The 23,604-nt window shown below is 32.6% G+C and overlaps 1 protein-coding gene and 1 long non-coding RNA gene across 3 annotated transcripts in view; both read left to right on the top strand.

The window, feature by feature from the left end:
- LOC119644620 (solute carrier family 41 member 2) overlaps positions 1 to 23,604 on the top strand; it is a 34,113-nt gene that overhangs the window by 4,143 nt on the left and 6,366 nt on the right. Inside the window, exon 1 of one of the 2 annotated variants that reach the window (XM_038044246.1) lies at positions 19,939 to 20,562. The exons of the other annotated variant lie outside the window; for it this stretch is intronic. Within the exon in view, the coding sequence (XP_037900174.1) occupies positions 19,986 to 20,562 (577 nt within the window). The 5' untranslated portion in view covers positions 19,939 to 19,985. Of the gene's footprint in view, positions 1 to 19,938; positions 20,563 to 23,604 lie in introns of those variants that run through there. 2 annotated transcript variants of the gene reach the window in all.
- LOC119644622 lies at positions 17,022 to 19,043 on the top strand. Its single transcript, XR_005248545.1, has 3 exons — positions 17,022 to 18,072; positions 18,147 to 18,360; positions 18,813 to 19,043. It is a non-coding gene; the product is annotated as an uncharacterized LOC119644622 (long non-coding RNA).

Raw genomic sequence — 23,604 nt, 5'->3', positions numbered from 1 at the left:
ATCCTATCAATAAACAACGTGCCGAAAAGATTGCTTCTCCAAATGCTTTTACACTTTTTGAATTTGAAGTGATTTTGAAAAATATTCGATTCGAATAAAATGTGTGAATGCAGTAAACGTGAATTTTTTTTTCTATGTCTGCGATCTTCACATGGATACGCAGCTTTATCATCAAGTGAGGACGGTAAGGTGATCGTCACATCTCTACTTGATCGATCATTGCACGTTATCTGAATGAATGAAAGTTTTCTTATTAAAAATTATTTCGAAAAAAAGAAAAGTAAATACGACGATAAGTGCAAATATCAATAACTCTTGCGGAAATTTTTCAAAACCTTGTTCATCTTAGACGAAAAGCAACCTCCGCTACCCATCAAACAATTAATTAATTATAGTTTCCTATAATTAATGATTTTCGTATGAGAATTTTTTTTATTTACTTTTAATAAACAATTCACGATTATTTTAAAATAATAATTTCTTGTATATAGTTTTGTGAGAAAACGACCGAAAAAACATATTTGTTCTGTTTCTGGTGGATTCTAAAAAAATTACGTTGACACTTGTTGTAGATTACGTTTAGGAATTTCACAAACTTATTCGCGTCCGCATATGCAAAATTTCATTTGTTCGCATTTCGAAGAAATCTTTCGCACTCTTCGCTGCCATAAAAAATCTTGAATTTTAAAATGTATTTCGAATTTGATTATTTTGAAAAAATTTGTATTGAAATAAGTAGGAATGGCGAATAGTCGGGCATTGTCGACTATTAGATGCCGTAGATGACTTTGCTTAATTAAAGCTCAACATTATCTTTATGCTAATGTCTAATTTTCATGATTAGAGAATGGCTGGCAAACTCAATTTATTTGTCAAAGATTAAATTATTTCTCAGCCGGAACACCTCAGTGTACCAAATTTCATCAAATTATCTCATAAGGTTACAGCTTAATAAAAAATGCATTTATCTTAAGTTCTTCTGCGGATTACAACCGTTCGCACAAATTTAATATACTGCACCCGTGGAACATAACCGGTATCGGAGAGTACACAAAAAAAAAGATCGTTGTTTACCTAGTGTACTTACTCTATTCTATTTTCTCTCTTCGCCCTCGCGCAGCCGGTATTGTTTATGAAAAATTTTTTAAACAATTTCATATGATGAACATTAGGAAACACTGATTCAAACAGCGATACCGCGCCTGCTTATAATTAATCTTTAATAAATTAAGGGCTATAAATTTAATAAAAACACATATTTATCGATAGCCATACGATACTGAATATGTACGCACATTACGTATATATATATTTATCCCGATTGATATATATTTAACACACTAAATACATTAAAGTGATTACGTTATCGCGAGTTCAGGTGTGAAAGTGTGTAAATGGCATTTCAACTATCAAATGTAAGACTTTAATTTATTGCTATTATATTAACAGAGTGTATGATAAAAAGGAGTCCTGCTACTCCATTATCTGCAAATTGACTTTCTCTCAAAGTTTATATAATACGAATACACCGTAGCCCTCAATATGTTCGCGGGATGATGCCATCGCTATTGACGAATGCATATGATTTTCAGATAGTGATTTTTCATGACATTTCGACAATTAGCTGTTTCGACAAAGCAAACTCTGAATTTCTCATATGTAGCGTCACTAAAACAAGTGTAGCTTTCTTGAGGATTTGTCTATGGTCATTATATATCTGTATATTATCCTATGAACTTATTGAGTGTCACAATAAAATTATAAACTTTAAATTGACTATCGGCAGTGGTACAGCCAAGTGGTTGGACAGTCGCAACGGGCGTATTCATGCGTCTTTAATAATATCGTTTGATTAGTTTGCATGTAGGAACCGTCGTAATCGGGCCACTATTTGTTATTTAAGCTTACGTATAGTAAAAATATTGGTCTCGAATATCGAAACGTCAAAATGCATTCATCTGCATCTACCTACTTTTCTAAAGAACGAATATTTTCACGTCTTCTTTTTGTATATCGCAATGTATTAGTTATAGGAATTGAATAAAATTAAAAAATTCTTCCGATTTTGTGAAGAGAATGGTGCCTTGGTGTTAAATTGAAACATGGCTAAGTGGTCTTTAATCACTTTTGACCATTTCTACGACCGAATTGCCCACAAGAAGTTCGAATCCTTTTTCTCAAATTTGGAACCGATACTTGCTAAAGGGCATTATATAGACGGATAGACGGATATGCTTAAAATCAAAATTCAAAATTAATGATCATTGGTGTATGTATTTTATGAGATCTTCGAAGCTTGCTTCTAACATAACTACATAGTCTCGGGATATTGTGGTCCACCCAAAAAATTTGGACTAATATTTATTTCGCCTCTTTATATATAGTATGGCAAAATGCCAATAACATGATCGGACTAAATTTACCTTCATTCCTAGAAAAATCATGACTCTCACGCGGATTCGGTTGAATTTTTGAATCTAGTCTTGCCTCTCCCCAAATATTGAAGTTTCTATCACAATTGAGAAGAAATTGGAAACTTTGCATAACATTACTGATCGGTGTCTGTCTACAAGCCAAGTATAAAATTAGCCACTAATAGTAGATCCGCTCACAATTACATCTCTGGAAAGCTTAAAATTGAAATTATTTGACGAAAACAAATTTGAATTTGCTTTCTCTCTCTCTCTCTCCCTCTCTCTTTCTCCCTCTCTCTTTCTCCCTACTTCTCCCCCTATCCCTTCCCCTTTTGCTGATCAGGCTTTTTCACTGCTTCAAGTAATTGATTTATATCTGTGAAGTTCAGAGAGAGAGTGAGAGGGAGAGAGAGAGAGAGAGAGAGAGGAATAGAAATATGACACTTCATTTTTGCCAAGCTAATCTTTTTTAATTCATTTTATGATCATAAATATACAATACTACCTTTGCGGCTATTATGTGGACAATTTAACGCGCGATTTATTTAATCTGAAATAAGATACTAGAAAAAGAATTTCAGAAAGAAATTGAAAAAAAAAATGTAAAAAAATTATATTTGGTTGCGACCGAATCTTTTATGCCCAACACCGTTGTCCGATAAAAGATTGAAAAAAAGGAAAAATGTAAATTTGCAGGCTCCGTAATATCAACTGGGCGTGACTGACTTTTTGTTTTTTTTTTGTAAATTCATTTTATGGAAACGCAGGAAGCAAAGATGGCCTAAGGTTTGGTTGTACGTGTGATGCTCGATCTGTTTGGGCAATTTTCAATCTTTGTGGAAGAATTTTAATGAATGTTAAATTTTAACACGCTGTAATGTAGGGTCAACTTGTACTAGTTTTTGTGCAGATACTATAGTATCATCCATAACAGATATGTTCAAAATTTTTATAGATTTATCTAGTGCTGTAATTGATGAGTAATAAGCAAAAGACCAACTTTTGATTCTATTTGAACGAAAGAGGTGTCCTCCCTTCACATACAGCTGTAGGCATGCTTTTCGATCGGCCTTTCCACATTTTCAGTATCAACCTGCTAACAAGAAATTCCAATGTTTCTGCTTAATATGAAGACGATAACTTTATTTTTGTGGCCAGACAGGCATCACATAGGCGGACCGACGGACTTGGGGACGTACGGACAGGCTTAAATCGATTCAGTATTTAAGTCTGATCAAGAATATATATACTTTGTGGGGGGTTTCTTCTGGGTATTGCAAACGTTTGAACAAAACGAATATATCTGATGTAGGGTATAAGGATATGAAACAGGAGCCGGATTCCCGCTATCTCAATCGCATATAAAATTTGTTTATTTATAAAGTTTTTTGTGCGTATTCGAGCAATTCGACTCCGGCTACTCGAAGATCGTGTTAGTACTACTACCCATGGTGGTCTTGGTCCGAATGAAATTTACAAGACATGTTCTTTCGTTATTTTAGATAAAAGAATAAAAGACTTTTTACTAGTAATGTATACTTATATATATATATATATATATATTGAAAGATTAGCAAGGTTAGCAAGTTTGCCGACCTCTTTCTACCCAGCTCTCCTTCTTAATTTCGTCCATTTTATGAACTAGCGTGCTTCCTTATTTTTCCCCAAATTCAAAATTGTCTCGATTATTGGAAATTGTCAAATAATTGAAAACGACAAACGTTACAAACATATGCATATATTGTGCTTTCATATATTATCTCCAATGCTTGTGTGTGCCGTTCGTATCGATATTAAATGCATACGCAGCGTAATTATTATTTGTAATTATCATAAAGATTGTCCGTCATACACTTTGCCGTATTTATGTCTAATGGGATCGTTCTTTAAATGCTATCAAATAAAGTGTACTTTCCCGTTTTTGTGGTATAGGAATGCTTATAGCGGTAATTTGATGATTTTATAAGAGAGGGCTTGATTGAATATACACAAGTGTAAGTGCACTTGTGCTCGCTCGATGGACAATTATGCTCCGTTTACTTGTATGCATGCATGCATGCATGCATGCTTGTGCGCATTGATCGATTTCTGCTTTGAAAGGTATATGCATGTGTGTAGACATGAATACATACATACATATATATGTATATATACGCCAGTAAACGAATTGTTTACTTTGCTTTGACTGCGCGATTTAGTCAAAATGTTCTTGTGTTGTAATTGTTGTTGTTGTTGTTGTTGTTGTTGTTGGTTGTTTCATTGAAATTGTAATTGATCGATATGACAACAAATAAATTGTGTGATCATAAATAACTACTAATACTGATGCCAATTTTTCTTCCCATCATTTGGAGGTGTGCTCTTCTCCATTAGGGGTTTTTCTTTAACTTTTTTTATACATATATATTTGTATCTATATATATGCGTATATGTATACAATATAATAATATTACGTATTCGCAATTGTTGCTACATTAGTTAGTTGGAAATCTTATCACGGTGTTGAACTCTCTAATAACGTGATTATGAGTTGAAGCAATCGAATTGTGGATCGATCATTGTGATGTATATATATGTATATATATATATGTATAGTGTATTCATGTGTTTGTGTGTGTATGTTTGCCTGTGAGAAATACGTATTATCAAGTGTTGGTAGAGTCTTCGGTTGTTCAGTTTGCGGTAAAACATCGTTGAGCAAAGATCGCCATCGGTTTAAAAATTTGTTGTTTTAACATTTAGACTTAAAAATAATAACAATAATAAAAATTTAATTTAATAATTTCTTCATATCCAATATGAGTAAATTTGCCATAAATTAATAAAATATAAAAAATTTATTTGATTTTTAAAAATCAATAAGGATTTCAAAAGTTGTTTTTATTAATATTTGTTTTTTTTTTTTTTTTTTTTTTTTTTTTTTTGTATTAGTTTAGTATAATATAATAATAAAAAATTTTTATATCTTGTTCTTGTTTGTTTATCAATGGCAACAAATTCGCAGAATATTTGTTATAATCGGTTGGTGAATAGAGTGAGTGAGTGAGTGAGTGAATCGTGCAAACACCTGAATAACTATTGTTTCGAATTTCTAAGCCTTTTTTTTTTTTTTTTGCTTAAAATGTTCACTTAATTTATGCGTTTTTCATGGCCTCTTATAAATTATAATAGTTTAGTAACTTCAACAAAATAATGCTTCTATTATTGAATAGAGCGTATTGACGCTTTTATGGTTCATTTGTTTTTATATATATATATATATATATATATATTAAAGAAAAAAAAAAAAAGAAACCGCAGTTTTACGGTTGTTACTAGGTTGAAATAAAAAAAAAAAAAAAAAAAAAAAAAAAAAAAAATTGAAGGCTACCGTCAGTCAGTCCATAGCACAAGCAAGATCTAAACGTTTATCAATTAAATTTGATTTATGATCAATTCTTTGTTACACCACATCCCCCAGGATAAACATGAACTGAGTGCATTAAGAGGTTATGTATTCATCTTGGATTCGATTAACTTAGTTATGTATATTTGTGTATCTTTTCTAAGAATATTCTAAGAAAAAAAAAAAACAAATTTTTGGCCCAATCTTGAGACATGCCCTGAACTTGATTTACACTTTACTATACCGTCCTTCATCAGCCTTAAAGAAGTAGCATCCATGTACCATGTCTTTTTTTTTTCTTGATGTTTCATATTTGTTGATTTGATAAATACAGCTACAAAGGCATACATACCAATATGTTCCTATATTAGGATAAAACAAATCGTTCTTGTGTTTAAATGAAACGCACGTTATTTTTTTTCTCATTTTTTTTTTTTTTTTTTGCTAAAAGGATATGCTCAACTTTATCGTTAATTTCCTTTAGTAATGAAAACAGAAGGAGATTATATATTCCATATCCATTATCTCAAAAGTATTTTATAAAATGTGGTCGATCGAAAGAATGCATCCCCTAGCCGCCCCACCTTTTGTCTGTTTTGAAAGAGAGTTTTGACCGGCCTTTAACACATTACAAGATGGTAGACTTGCGCTCCGCTTTTCATAAAATCCAAAAATATTATAGGTAAGTAAAAGGTGAAAGATTTAGAAGAATTTTATCTCCCATTCACTATGTTATGGCAATAAATGAAAGCATGTGGCCAAAGATGTAAATGGTGGGTGCGGGATATTCGGCTCCGGTTGAACACAACTTTTTTACTTGTTTTGCCCTGCGTCAGTAATTGTGCAAGGTGTATACTAAATTTGCGCGGGTGTATACAGCACTCAGAAGGACTTGAAATAGACCCACTTTTTATTACATCGATCGATTAAGAATCATAATGTGAATTGATCTAAGCCTGTCTGTCCGTTTATCCGTCTTATATGCTTACGTTCAGCCGATATGCAGTATGGGCCTATTTTGGTCCAAGGACAAATGCCACTGAAAATGTTTCAAATCCGATCGCTTTTTCGACCACTTCCGCGTGATATGGCCTTATTTTGAAAAGTCGTTACATGAATAACTGCATTAAGCGAAATGGTGGACAGTAGCCCACTATAATGTTTCTAGTTATATAAAAGAATATTGCATGGGATAAAACTTTGGAAAAGATGATATGTGAAGAGTAGTTTGTTGGATGAATAAAAATGTCTATGCACCAAGTTTGTATTGCATTACCTAGCATGGAGAGTTGCGGTTTCCACTTTCTGGAATCGTATGTTATTTTTTGTCTAGATGCTCGCAACTTTCCGCTTTACAGACTTCTGGCGACTTCTTCTACGATAAGCGCCTGCTTCTTCTTTAAAATGCCCAACAAGAATATATTCATTCTACGCTTCGAGCTATCGAGAGTTTTTAAAATTTATTATTCTCGTATTTTAATTAATGCGACTATTTTAGCCTTACATATGGAGCGCAAATTGTTTGCTCTAAAATAAGCCAATAAAAGTTAATATATTTTTCAGTTGCTGGAATGAAAGTGTAATAAATTAAAATGCACTTACTTTACTTTACTCTCGTCAAAAATAGATCGCCCTAATGACTCATTCTTTAGTTTACTTATATGCACAGATGGACAGAAAAATAGGTGCATGTTGTTTTATATTGGTGAGGAATGTTTTTCTTCTTTTTTTTTTTTTTCTATTCTGCTCCTATTGTTTATTGTATTGATCATATATTTATAAAGTAGAAATATTTCCGTATTGAAAAATAACTTAGACTTATAAGTTAAGTATAAACAAAAACTTGAAAAAAGTTTACCTCAAAAATATGACATGTGTTAAGGTAGGGGGCAGTAAAGTAGATGCCATATACGAAAATATAAAAATTATGCGAAGAATTCAGACGGCCGATAGCCGACATGAGCAGCGCATTGCTTTTAGTAGGCATGGATGAAATTAATTTACAGCAAGTCTCTAGTGGGTCATTATATCATGTACTTTTTGAATATCTTCTCACGAGTCTTTTTTTTTTATCGCAGCAGGGAACTTATTATATTGTAGTCCTCCCCAAAGTTTCGCCGGGAACAAGATGTGGCCGTTTAATGACATCCAAGCGACGATCTTGGAACTACTCTATCACCGAATTGAAAGAATATTTCGAACCATTAGAGACATATTTTCTTCCGCATACGATTGCATTACATACAATCTCGAGCAAGTTATTAAACCAAACTGTCTTCTCTGAGATGTATCGAAGGGATACTTTCCCAAGAAAAAAACACACATACTTCCTACCATTTTCTCCGCCATTCGCCGTTCATTCGCAAACAAAATTATTTTTTGTTCCATCGCTCCAACGTATATTTCTCCTTTTTTTTCGCCTCCTGTTCTAGATCAACTTTTGTGAGTTGAAGCAAAGTTTTTTCTCTTCTGGAAATTTGCTTTTCTGAGCATAGGAACTTTCCGATCGATCTTTCCTGGTAGATTGGCACCTCATAAACGGGATGATACAGTATTCAGAATTTTATTGCGAAATTGCTCTACGCGACTTAAAGAAATGTCGCTTTGCTAAAGTTATCATGCGATTATCGGAATCGGAAGAAATTTTTTGAACTGCTTCGCGTTTCTCAATTTTTTCTTTCTTTTTTTTTTTTTTTTTGGGGAGGTAAAGCATTCGTGACGAAGTTTCGACACCGACCTAATGAGGCGGCAATAAATTTATACGTTTTTCCCTGATTTCGAAGCTAATAACCCTGCCATCCTCCTTCTTCCCTATGATGATGTGCTCGTTATGTATTCGTGTTGCATGTTCTTCCCAAGACGTACGTTTTACCCTTATAATCCACTTTTATTTTTATTTGTTTTTTTTTATTTCACTTAATATTACTTACGGTTAAATGACACAGCTATATACATAAGTTATAAACAAAAAAAAAAAAAAAAAAAAAAAAAAAAAAAAAAGAAGAAAATCTATAAACAAATAAATCCGCTCGGTTTACTGCCGCGTTCTTGTTTAATAAGCATTTAACATGTTATTCAATATGTTTCAATTTCTATTAATATACATATATAAATATATATATATATATATATATATGTATAAATAGATATATATATATATATAAAATATTTATATATATGTATAAATAAAATTTTGAAGCTTAAATGTGCTTCTATGTGCTAAGTCCCACCAAAAAAAATTAATGTGTCTGGCTGTAGTTCACTAATTTACTCATTTCACTTGTAACGTCCAAAAGTAAACATCAGCAAAACACAAACAAAAAATAAAACTACGGTATATGTGATCCACTTTTGAATACGCTTGCGAATACGAAAATGCAAAAAAATATTGTAAATAATCTTAATCCGCTCATTCGACAGGTACTTTTGTATAGATTCACATGATATAGCCGAATATAGGTGATACGTTCTAGTTTGGCCGCACTAGACTCTCAAATTTGGTTGTTCTTCCACATCCATCTTTTGCTAACTTTTGCCAAATTTTAAAAAATTGTTAAAAATAGTTCCCATAAGCAAAATTAGAATCTGTTTAGCTTGTTTGAAAGGTATTTTCATATAGATTCACGGATCTCTGTTAAGGCGGGTTATAGAGTTTGTAGTCAAACAGATATGGTAGATGTCTTTGCTAGTTAGGTTCGAATTCAGCTAAACACTCATATTATCTCACATCTTATCTGCGTACCAGATATTAATATGAAATTGGTTTTAAGTCTTCGAAGCGAATGCTTTTTACCCCGATCCATTTTTTGTTATATTATTGATTTTTATAAATTTTATTCGATATGACAGATGTCTTTATTAGTTTAACGTGGGTACACTATCTTGCCGGTTTGATCCCATGCTGCCCGATGACACACGGGTTAATTTTGCGTAACCGGCACCCGCCCCAGAGAGTTAAACAATCCCTATAAGTTAGGAGCCTAAACTACACTCGAGAAACCAGATACGTTTGTTGTATAGGGCTGCTAAATAAATACACTATGGGGAGTGTTGAGGCTTATCATTACCTCTAATTATTCCCTTTAGTAATAATAGAAACCACAATCATGACGACACTCCCCGAAGGTACGTACCCATCAGTCAGTGCCCACTCATTGGTTTACTACTGCTACTCAAATAGTGGATAGGACATACTGGCTTCCATCGCGGTATCCACTTGCATGTAAATATGCAAGCTTTCCCCGAAGGATCTGGGCCAATACTAATCTGCAGTATATCAATGCTGTCACCTCTACCTGCAGGTACGCGTGACATAGTGATTGGACTCCTGACCCCCGTGCAACATATTATAGGGAGTTGGATTATAAAGCCTTACTTTACACGACGTAATCACTCTTGCCTTCGGATTAAGCATACAATCCCGGCTAGCCAACACCAGACTACCCTTTCTTAAGATATATTAGCATTGGGTACTACATCTAACATGGCGGGCGATACCATGCTCTCGACTATTAATTTTTGAACGTATTTTACGTAACCAGTTACCAGCTAATAGGTTAGTGTTTCCTTCTTAGCAATAGCCTATGAGAAAAGAGTGCTTCTTCCAGTGTATCCCTAAGCTATCTTTCAGAAAACTTGTCGCCAAAGTTATGACAGACCAAACGCTTAATATTAAGAAGCTAAATTTAAGGTTCCGTAATTCGAATACCGCTTTCGGTCAATTTTCTAAAAGTAAGGACGTGTAGGATGTATTTGATAGGCTGAACTTTGGTTATTAATAACCAAAATTTCTCTCTCTCTTCTTCTTTTTTTTGTTGCTCGAAAATTGAAATCTTTCCTTCAAATATTCGGTCACAATGGGAAAATCATTTTTTTTTAAAGGATCCAGACATAAAGATTGAATGTTTTTTTTTTTTTTTTTTTTTAAATTAAATTTGCATCAGTTTACATAATTGCAAATGTTTGGCTCCGGTGCTCATGAAAAATTATCCTTTTACAATCTGTGTTTCTATTCAAACCCATTTGTCGAAAATACGCTTTCCTTTAAGCCGTTATAGTGACGTTCTCCATTACAAGCGTCCATAGGTCCAATTTAATACACCGTCTATGATGGATTCAATGAAACGAAATGTGAAACAAAAAATTTTAATTTCAATTTCAATTAAGTATATTCTATGCGGACTTGTCGTTCGACTGTTGCCCACCTTAAGATTGATTTGAAAGTGAAAGAAAGAATTCAATCGATTCTGAGACCTTTATTGCATATATTTAAGTCTTACAGTAACTATATCTATCTATTAGCTAATGCCGGATATAAAAAAAAAAAAAAAAAAAAAAATCTTTAAGTACAGTTACATAGCAATAGCTTATTTAAGATAATTAATTAACATTTCTGTCTGTCTCTCTTCCCTATATGTCCCTTTATTGTCTACGATCTAAGCTTTTCAGAAAAGCTTTTGTGAATTTATAAACTATTATTGGATGATAAAAAAAAAAACGTTTTCTTTAATTTGGCCACAGATCTAAATAAACAAACTAATTATGAAAATGAAAAGGGAAAGACAGATAAAAAGAAGAGAGATTGTGTTTAAAACGAATCTTTTAATGCACTTCACGTGCCTTTTATATATATATTATGGCATATGGAAATTCTTTTTTTCATATATCGGAGATTTCGACTTTTTTTCGATTATGGAAACACATCCAACATCACTTATATGAAATGAAATTATTTTAAAGAAATCTTTTACAAAATTAAATACAGAAAAATTTCCTTATTCGCGTTTCCTTCATTCGCGGTTTCACTATGCGCGGATTAAAAAAAAATTTTAAAAATTCCTATATTCGCGACTATAAATTACTTTATTCGCGGATCTAATAAGTGCATACATAATAATAAAAGGACTCCAATAGTTATCCAATTACTTCTCCGTATTCACGGTTTCTCTATTCGCGGCACATATACTGTATATCATACTTATAAGTATGTATGTCGTAATAGTGAAGACTTTGCTTCTTCCTCCTTTCTCCTCTTTTGCAATATACAGTGGACTGGTAGAAATTTTTTGTATGTGCCATTATACTCAAAATACGAGTTGTATTAGAGGTTTGCTTATTGTTCCCTGTTTGTTTGGTGAAGCATTGAAGACTACTTAAACGTGGGTTTATTGTCGATCAGCGTGAGTAGTTGTGGCCATGGAAATGGCGAGACGAAAAACAAATTTCGCTTCGAATTTCGTCCTATTGTTTGCATTAGGTTAAGTTCTGAAATTGGCCAAATTGGCATACGGGCCTATCTATAGTTACTAGAATTTCATATACAAGTAAAGCCGGATAGGCGAATAGTTTAAATCGTATAAAAATCCTCGATAGGACATATGATCAATGCTTGTAGTGAAGATATTCTCCGTTCCTCTCTCTCTCTCTCTCTCTCTCTCTCTCTCTCAAACATACATTACAAACGTTTCAATTCAAATATAAAGATGATAGTTGGTTGTACCGTTAGTTATTAGGAAGTGCCAACCCGATGTTTTACACCGAACATGTCGCTAGTGCTGGCGAACATCAGTTCTTCCAAAAATACATTCCAGTATCAGTATCATAAATTTCAAAATATATTCATAGGATCGAAAGTTATAGACGAAAATTTCTAAAAATTCTCGGTGCTTTTCGGTGCTAATAGTTGGTAGTTGAGGGCGTGTATGTGAAAGCATCACGACCGACTGTTTAAGCGCCTGTTCTTAATGTTTGTGCTAAATTTCATTTTACCCGATGGATTTCGGTAGAACTATACCATACATCTAGGGAGAGCGTGCTGAGCTTGACACCACAAGTCCGTCAAATTCAATTCGGGTTCGGTAAATGTAGCGTCCACGAACTAAAATAGACAATTATGCACAATTACTGCTTTGTGATTTATCCATTTGTCCAGCGTTCGAAAGCTTCGAAGTAAATTGAATTTCTCGTACCCCGATTAAAATCTGAAGCGCGTCAACTTTTTTTATATATAATCGCATGAAAGTGTTTTAAGGAAAAGAAGATTTCTTTATACATAATTTGACTTTTATGCATACTTTTACTTAATTCATAGCATGATACCTGTACTCGTAACGTAACGTAATGAATGCTTGCAGTAAAAAAATTTTTTTTCTTTATAAATAAATCTTCATATTATGGTACATGATTATCTGGACGGACGTACAGAACAATACATGATTTTTTTTTTTTTTTTTTTTTTTTTTTTTTTTTTTTTTTTTTTTTTTGTTTACTATTAAGATGGAGGAGGAGAAGGAGAGGAGGATGACGGATTTTGAAAAAGTACCGGTAAATTCCCATAAAAATTTTTGACTATTGTATTTAATTACTATTTATGTTAGCTATTCGTTATAATAATTCATATAATTTACTTCTAATACGAAATTCTTGGTAATAATAATACGGGTTATTACAGCAACAGGGAAACTACCTACTATCCGTTGTATAGAAAAAAAAAAAAAAAAAAACCGCAAATATATTTAGATATATGCGCGTATATTAGTGTCTACACGTGAAAACGTGCACGTATCTGTTTCCTATAGCAGATTAGAGAATATTTATAAAATTATTTCATATATATCTTAAATTAGTATTTATAGTTTATAATTTAAGATGATATAAATATATATAGAAATTCACGTTGAACTAGAAGCGTCGAACATGTGGCGTCATTTTCATAGTAAGAGAAAAAAAAATAAAAAAAAAAAAAAGAAGAAAACAAAGCCTACAACACAACACACAAATTGTCGATGCCTTTGTTGACATATGAAATAAATATAAGAAATTAATAATTTTTCTTTCAAAAACATGACATTTTCTATATTCACCACCGCAAAGAAGGCACTATTTTACTTAATTTATTGTCATGATGAACTTTTCAAAATAACACTTTTTACATTAGTTTATCGCATTATCATTGATTGACAATCAACTAAAGCTATGACTATGACGAATAGCAGCGACGCTGACAAATAGTAAGGAATTTTTATTATTAATCTTGGAGCGAATCTCGAATATACACACTGTGTATCAAATTAGTTCACTTCGATATCCTTTTGCTGTTGAATATAAAAATTCAAACCCAATCATTTACTCCTTTCGATTATTCGTGTTGTGTTCATAAAAAAAAAATTGATCAGTTTTTGAAACAGTTTCTCTTGTTCATTTTAATGTTCGAATTATCTCTAAACGAACGTTTTCGATAAAGTAGTAGATTTTCCAAGCTTTTAAATATACAACATAGAGGAAGCAATGATGATAAAAATGATGATCATAAACTTAGTGGACAATTAATTAAATAAAGCCAAAGCGTATACGCTAATTTTGCTAATCCGACAAGTCCAGCAGGTCATGCCTGCATCGATCCGAACAAGTGGTGATTAGAAAGCGCTATGTCTGGTAAGTAGGCTGGAGCTGCAGCACAATGTGCTTGACAACTGTTGTAATGTGTGGCCAAGCGTGGCAAGGCAAGCAGATGATTTCGCGTCTGCTAACCGGTATTGCTGCTCTTTTTTTGCAAACAATCCATCGTTTCATTGATCAATTGACGTCGATAGACATCTTCAGTATGAGTTTTATTCGGTCTTAGCAAGTCGTTATACACTGCACTTTGGAATGGGTCTCTTCGACTAATCCATGACTTTTTGCCCTTGCGAGTGCCATAGTAGAATTGCTTTTCATCGGAAAACTCTTGTTTTTTTTTGCCTAGTAAGCAATGACACCGCAATCTTCAAACCGTTTGAAATGGTATTTTCAGTCCATTCATATGGTAGCTAATTTCCCCTACTCTTAGATCTTTCCTACCGCGTGCAAATATCTACAATTATTTGATTCATCAATTGCTAAACTATTCGAAAGTTCTTGAAGCTGGGCCTTCATCCAATAGTCTGTTCGTTGTGTTCGAGCTTTTTAAAATTCTTAATTAATAATTTGCTTGGCAAAAAAGTTAGCTTTGCTGAATTTGAATCACATAGGTTCACGTTTATCGGCATCCCGTCCCATATAAGAGTTCCCGCGAACACATGTTTTCCACTACGGATAATTTTTCTCATTTCATGGCTTTGGTAGGTAAAGAATTTGCAGGTGACATAGTACTGTAAGGTATGTAATAGTCGACCTTGCCTTATTATAATGTTTTAACTCGTTTTAAATTCCGTTTTGTAATCAGTAAAGCACATGTGCTATGCAGCTTTTTTGATATGACGAAATGAAAAGTTGTGGAAGGGTATGTAATACCCTTTTATAATTTCAAATGTGAGTGAGCTGCAAAGAAGTTGGAAAGCGTTTCAGTGTTTTGCAAAGATTCGTTTCGTAATAAATCGTAGGGTGTATCATGATGAACGATTTGTTTATGCGCAAGGGATTATACGCGTTTATGAACGAAAACGACGAAACGACGGCAGATTCCTTAGAAGATTTATCTTCTCTTGCATGAGTATAGAATCAAAATAACTCAATCATTAAACTCTTAGGATCAATTTATAAAATGAAAAAGAAGAAAAAAAGAAAAAACTATTTTTAGGAAACGGAACGGTTCGCCGCTCGCGAACGATTAATGTGATTTATAAACATATGACGTCATTAATTTACGTTTTTCTTCGAATCGCAATCGATTATTAATTCTTAACGTTATCGTTCCATACGTATAAATCATTTGCAGTCGAAATGCATTGAATGTCAAAAAGACTCTGGTTATAAAAGGTTACGCCTAACGTTAAGTTAAAGAAATTCAGTTTACCATGCGATAAATTTATTGATTAAATTTTAAACCGTTACTAATTAGTTAATCATTTTGTAAAATAACTGCTGCCTATGAAACGGCAAAGCATATACACAATCATCTATGCACGACATTCGAAGCGAAGCTGAGGCCGCAAATCAACTTATAGTACATAACGTCATTGTAATATTGATTTTTCATTACGGCGACCGTCTGTACCGTATTATTTGCATGTTTGCAACATACATTTTACACATTAATTACAATAACAACAACAACAAAAAAATAAATAAATCAGTGAAACAAACAGAAATACGTTTATGTGCGCGGGGATGGACAAAATAGTGCGAACAACTGACACATACTACGCGATAATCAATTATTGATAAAGTGTTGGGCGCCACCATTTGCTTGTAGAACAGTTGCAATTTTTCGGGGAAATAGATTCGTAGAGTGGCTATTAAAAAATAATTTTTAGCGGAGTTTTGTGTCATTCTTATAACAAAAAAACATCCGGCAATCGCTTCAGTGATGTTGACGATGATAAGCGTCTGTTCACTATTTTCTCTTAAACTCGCCAAAATATTAATCAAGTGAGTTCCCTTGAGTGCTGCTTCGTTTTGTAAGTGTCACCATTACCAGAGTCGTAGTGTGCTTCCGTCACAGAAGCTCGCACTAATCGATCACCACAACTATTTGCTCGCCTTGGCAGTCTCAAAGATCACATATTTCATTGATCGGTTGGCTAAAAGATAGTCACAGAAACATCATCTTCAAAACTTGACACATAAACTATGCAATATATATATCCGTAGCATTATAAACACGAAAGCGGTACTGCCGATATGCAACGCGATGGTACTATATTGCATAATGTTCATATTGTTTTGTCCATCTTCTGTTTATTTATCTGCGATGCGCCCACGACTGATTACACTCACGCAAAACAATGTTCGTTCTATGGCTGCAAATGGCTGTTAAAATATGCAGAAAGTAAGTTGCAGCCTGCAAGGGATATATTGATCTAAAATCCAATACTATTATTAAGTGTTTTCCTGATATGAGGCCAGTGTAAAAACGATTTTGATCGATCCGTCAATCGACATCTCCCTCTAAATTAACAAAGTTGTTTCTAATAATAATAACATATTGCTTAAGATAACGGATATCGAAGATGTTCGCTCAAAGCGGAATGAAAAAATATTTTATTATATTCGATTTCGAAACGCAATAACGTCTTGGTTTATAAGAGTAGAAACATGTTACGATTGTGTATATCCGTATACGGTTATAGTGTTTTCGATTCAACAAGGGTTAGTCAAAAAAGCTTAAAGTACTCTCTCTTTTCTGAAACTTGATAAATAATTTGTATCTTCACACACACACACACACACACACACATACACACACACACAAAATATTAGAGCCGAGAAGAAACCTAATGTTATCGAAATCTTGTGAAAGGAATGCAATTTCATTTTCCACACCCCCGCGCAAACTCTTCAGAGAAACTTGCCCGACTGGAGTCACATAGGAGTCATCTCACTGTACATATATTGTTGCGAAATATTTATGAAAAGATCATCTTTACTTTGCTGAGCGACGTTAACTATTTATCACAGGATTCTTCCTACATAATGTCGTGTTCAAAATATAAGGGGAAACTTTTCTCCTTTAAGCACAATTGCTTCAAATATCAATGTAAACATTTTTCTTTTTTCTTGTTAGGTTAGGTGCAATTGTCATAAGTCATAAATATTTGACCGAAATTTCATGTCGGCCGGTTTTTTTTATTTAATAAACGAAACCGTTTTTTATAATTCTTAAAAATTATTTTCGACGAATTTCGACAATGAATGATTTTATTGAATAAAGCGTTCATATTAAAAGCTATTCAAAGAATGCAACTGCTTGGGCGAATGCATTAAAGATTTTAAGAGAATGTTACGTTTATGAAACAATGGCACAATCGAAGGTCTACAAGTGATAGAGAAGCATGGGCAGCCCAGCATCTTGTACTGTTGGTGGAAACATCAATATAAAATCAATTATCGATTAGATGCAGTTGTCTCGTTTGCCTTCTTGTTTTTTATTTTTTTTTTACAGACCATTGTGTCTAAGTTGAAGTGGTTGCAGAAGTGTTTGAGCGATGATAATGATCGCACAATAAAGGCAATCAAAGGAATATCATACTACAGCTGAATCGAACGCGTCAAAGCAAATCAACAATCGTCGTATATTGCATTAATTGTTTTCTTCAATTATTGTCATATTATCCATAAAGGAGTTGCATCCACAGGATCAAACAGTTAATGAGGAATGCTACCTATGCGGATGCTCGGTGTTGTTTGCGTGATTGTATTTTATTTCTACTTAACGAGAAAACACCTTTGCATACATCAATTAAATTGTGATACAACTTGTCCCCGTCGAGCCGCCCGTAATCGCATGATATAACTCCCAAAACGTATAACTTTTCTTTACGATTAAAAAGGCCGCCCAACGTTGGTGTTTGGAATGTGCGTATTTTTAAAATAAAATTTCTCCTTCCTCTTTGAATACTTTTTCGTTACATATTTTTCGTACGCTGCAGAGATTGGATTGACAAACGTGATATTTTTTTAAGAAACTCTTAACGTGTGCCCTCAATTACACTTACATATAATAAATGCTGGCAATGTCATAATCAATTTCTTCATTCAGGCTTACTATGGCTTCTCGTTTATTGACGAGTAGTTTATTTAAAGAAACAAGCCATCGCTGGCAGTCCACATCATCTCAACGTCTGATTGTCTTCACGCGACAAGGTGATCATCAAGTTTTTTTCTTCAATAAGTAATTAGTTTTTGGTGTCTGTAAGATATATTGCGTCGTTCGTGCTTAAATACACATGTGTTTCGCATAAAAAAAAATCTTGAAATCATTTCACCCGTATAAGGTTTAACCGTTCACTATGGGCACTCTATACTATATATACTATACTAGCACAATATGAAAATTATCAATGCAATCAATTAGCTTTAGGTTTAGAGGAAATAAAGAGATGAGATGTTTGAAATGATATATATATATATATATATATTTATTTAGAGTATTGATGAAAAGAACAAGAATTTTCTAAAGAAGTATGTGTCTCTCTATTAAAGCCGAAGAACGAACGATATTCTTTGTTCAGTGAATGAATGCTACAATTATTTTTATTCAAATTTTACTCCAGTCATTCCTTTTCTCCTAATTTTCCATCTACTTTCTTTTCCAGCCATATCAACGGTCCGGTGACTAAGCCCTTTAAAAAAGCACACTTTGAGCCAAATCCGAACGTACGCCACAAAAGAGTTATCAACTAAACCATAATTCACTTACGCAAACATACACTACCCACAACTACAATGTAAACGAATTATACTCTAGTTTAAAACCTAAACGTTCATACGTAGGGAAACAATATATATATATATATATATATATATATGTATATATATGTATATTTAGATATATATACACATATATATATATATTTGTATATACATATATATATATATATATATATATATATATATATATATAAGTATATCAAATCCTTCGCACTCCCTTCTCCTCCTTCCTCCCCCTAAATAAATTATTTTTTTTTTTCATAATTATTAATTAATTTTTGTTCTTTAGTTTTTAATTTGAAGGTCAATTATTTAATAATTAACACATACTTACGCATATACGTAGTAAACATTATGTAGAAACATTACTAAATGAAAGGAAAGAAAGAAAGAAAGCAAAAAGAAAAAAAAAAGAAGAAACCAAGTCGCGAAAAACCATAAGCTATATATTCACGTTAGTTATTGCAGATCATCTCAATGTGAGGCAATTCTTAAATTTATGGCTAGTTTCAATTGTTTGTTATTTGTAAACAATTTTAATTAATATTATGTGTTATCTCTTCGTGTGTGTTTGTATGTATGTATATTGTTAATGCTTAGCCAGCAATCGCATCAATAGTGTATGTAGTATAATATATAAATATTTTACTAAAATTTGTACATTTCGAAAAAAAAAAAAAAAAAAAAAACAGTTATTTTCAAGCAAATCCAATCGATTCGTTTTCTCATTCCAAATTAAAAGTTTTCTCTAATAAAACAACTTCTGCATTTTCTTAAAAAAAAAAAAGAAAAAAAAAGAAAAAAAAAAAAAAATCCAAACAAGTAAAAAATGTACAAATCGTTTGTTGTCATTACTAATGTAATTTCTTGAAAACTTGAACGAAATGCTGTCAACATTCCGTTTATCAAATTTAAATTGAAAAAAAAAAAAAACTTTAATCAATAATAACCATAAAAATAATAATAACAATAATTAATAATTAATTCATAATAATAATAATAATAATCATAATAATCATAATAATAATAATAATAATAACAATAATATTGAAAACAACATGACGCATGCTATTAAAGAAATTGAAACTACTGATAGACAGGAGAAGGAACTGGAAGATTATAAACAAGAACAAGAACACGAAGAAACGAATAACAATAACAATAACAATAAAGAAAATGATCAAAGAAATAACGATGATCTTGATCAAATAAAATCTAATACATCACAATCATCGATATACACGCACAAAGATATCAGCGCAGGTGTTAATTGTAGTATTAACGATCCAATTGGAAGCACACACAGCAGCAATAGCAATAATAATAGTACAATTAGAAGACCATTAGATGTTTATGCATTAGATATACACGAACCTCCTCATCAGAAATCATCATCAACAGCATCATTTTCACCTGCCATCAATCAGATCATACATCATCATACGACACCACATGCGTACACCAGCAGCAATGGCGTTCCACACGGATACTATCGCAATACTTTACCGCCACTGCCACCAAATAATCATACACAACAACAACAACAACAACAACAACAACAAAATCAACTACAACAACAAGAGCAACAACAGACGCAAGATGACCATTTTAAATTGTTCATCATATTTGGAAATGGTGAGTCTGACACTATTTTGACTAGCGCGGAATAAAATGAAAACGAATTAAAAAAAAAAAAACATATTCTCTCGTTTGAACTTCATTTCCCAAATGTACAAATAAATTTTCTCTGCTATTTACTTCTTATATAATATACACTCATCATCATAGCAAATACATAGCAAGCAAGCAAGCAAGCAAGCAAGTAGGCAAGCAAGCGAGCAAGCACTGCTTTCCTTCATGCTAAACGGCATCTCTCATCATCATATTCTTTGCAACTTTTATATAAAAAAAAAAAAAATGTATTCTCTTAATGTTTTGTGTATTTTTGTGTATCGCTTTTCCAATTCAATTTATTTATATATACTTGCACCGAACATATTTTTTGCTTTTGAATATTATTTGCTAACTAACTAATTTTCTACGACAATACAATTATCCACGCATTCCAATTCTCAATTAGCTTTGCAAAAAAAAAAAAAAAAAAAAACCCTATAAAACAACTTGGTTTTCTTGTCTTTTGATATCAAACAATTCAATATGACGCACAAAGATGCGCGCTTTGATCTGTGTAAAGAACTTTGAGGGACAGTGGCTTAAAATCTCTTATTAAAAAGTCTTAGTTAAGCATAGTTTTGCAAATGCATAGAAAATCTATTCGAAATGCTTTTTAGTCTTCAATGCTTTGAAGCTAAAAACTCAAGATTTTGTTATAATAAGAGAGAGGTTTTGAGAGATAACGCATCGCTGTAATGTTCTAAGAAAGGGTATTTTTTAATTCATTCCTTGTTTTCTTTTTCTGTTTTTTTTTTTTTACCTTGAAGGAATTTCTTAAAAGGGATTCTCGCCTTCTCTCACGTATCTTTAATTCAAGGTGCTCTGTTGCACACGCGATGTAACTGCGGAAAATGTGAATTTGCAAACAAAATAATAATAATAATAATAATAATAATAACTTTAAGGTACATGGAAAGTGTTTTGAAAACTCTCGATACCCTCGAGCATCGGCGTAATGTAGGGTGTTGTATGGTGCTTATGTATACGTACACGCACAACAAGTGTTCTACGGAGAGAATGAATTTGTGGTTTACCAGAACACCAAGGCTTTCTCAGTGTTCTCACAAGCTCGTTCTGGAATTGCCTGCGTATCGTGTGCGAATCGTCGTTCTATTAATCACACTCTCCGGCGCCCAGAATAATCTATTAGCGGTGGTATTGCCATTCTTAAGTGAAACGTAGAAAGACACTATCACTTACACTTTCCATTCCTCTCTATCTATAATCCCTCCTGACCATAACCGTGCTCGCGCGTATAGGGAATATCCTCTGAATGAATGGTCGTACACCCAAAAAAAAAATTTGTTACTTATCGCAATCCAAATATTGCAAAAGAACTCGAATGAACAGAACGGATTTTGCTAAGTTATTTAGAGTTTCCAAATACGTTATAGACATCTTTAAATATTCTTTCTCATTGCCCTTTCCTTGAAGATATCATGTGAAAAGTTTGCCATCTGTATTCCTCACCTGTCAATTAAGGAAACACCCGTGAACACTTTAAGTGTAACGAAATAGCAAAAAAAGAGGAAACAAGGATATTTATAACTCTATACAGACAGAGTAATAAGTAAAGGCAATGACCGTGGCAATGACACCTTTCGCATCATGCTTGCTGCTCTCGATAAAGTTACGCTAAAGTATTTGCTTTTACTTGGAACAATACTTTCGAGATATATTCGTTATTGTGTATACGATAAATTCGGACGCAACTAATCAGTAAGAATTCCTTCGTGCCATAGAGATAGGCTTTTCACCAATAGCGCCGGATACATCAAGGGGAAAATTTCACTCTCCATATTGCACTTGGTTAAAATTTAAAAAAAAAAAAAAAAATTTCTAAATTGTTAAATTGTTAAAAAAAAAAACCAATTTTTTTTTAATTTTTCTGATAAGAAATTATTTAAAAGTTTCGTTGTATGTAATATGCTACGAATTGAAGCGATTATGTAGAAAATCTACGCACTGGTCAGAAGTTTACTGTGAAGTGCGTTTAGCAAAAAAAAAAAAAAAAAAAAAAAAAAAAAAAAAAAAAAAAAAAAAAAATTTCCTATCAGTTACGGTTCTGCGATGCTTAAAAATGAAGGAGCAAAGCAAAGAAAATTTATGAAATTTTATCTAATTATCTATAAGATATATGCAAATAAAGATCAATTTTTATATTATCATGGTTTGTAGTTGTGAAAATAATGTGGATTGCAATCAAAAAAAGAAAATCTGAATCAATTTTCTTGATTAAGTAAGACACATAAACATACACTTATATATATATATATATATATATATATCGGTTGCTATTGAATTGTAAAAAGGAAAACAAAGCGACCCTATTATCTACTTAGAAAGGCAATCTATATTAAGTATAGGTCGAGATCTAGATTAAGTGTGAGTTTCCACCAAAAACATGGACACACTTTCATATCATTATCTCATCTTTGTCATAATGTGAACACATTTATATCTAAATATCTTTTATGTTATGCTTCATATTGCGTTATCCGGATAATACGGCAACCGTTAAGGGTTTGGTTCGTCGCTGCAGTTTTATTGAAACTTATTTACTACAAACACTACTTGAAATGTAAAATTGTGCAAAAGAAAATTCGCTGACTAAGTAAATGGTGATGGGTATCGCCTACAAGCGCATGCAACCGGCGTCTATATATGTGATTCATTTCCTTACTAATCATAATATGTTCATCAAATCTTTACCTTATTATTTATTTCATTCTTTTTCGGAACAAAAACAAATACATTTCGCTGAATATCGCTGGCTATCTAATTTATCTTTGTTATAGGTTTATGCGGATGTATGCAACATCCAGAAGGACTTGAAATAGATTGGCCGATACACTCCGAATCACTTTCTAAATCGATTTAAGCTTATCTGCTCGGATGTCCGTCGGCTTGTCTTGTTTGTCTTCTTCGCTTATGTTTAACCTAATTAACTTAGCCTTAATGAGGCATTATATATAATAAGGCCTTACCTTGAAAACTCATTAC

The sequence above is a fragment of the Glossina fuscipes genome, unplaced genomic scaffold, assembly GCF_014805625.2.
Source record: "Glossina fuscipes isolate IAEA_lab_2018 unplaced genomic scaffold, Yale_Gfus_2 0, whole genome shotgun sequence".
In the NCBI taxonomy this organism is placed as follows: Eukaryota; Metazoa; Arthropoda; class Insecta; order Diptera; family Glossinidae; genus Glossina; species Glossina fuscipes.
This window is presented reverse-complemented; position numbering and strand designations above follow the sequence as displayed.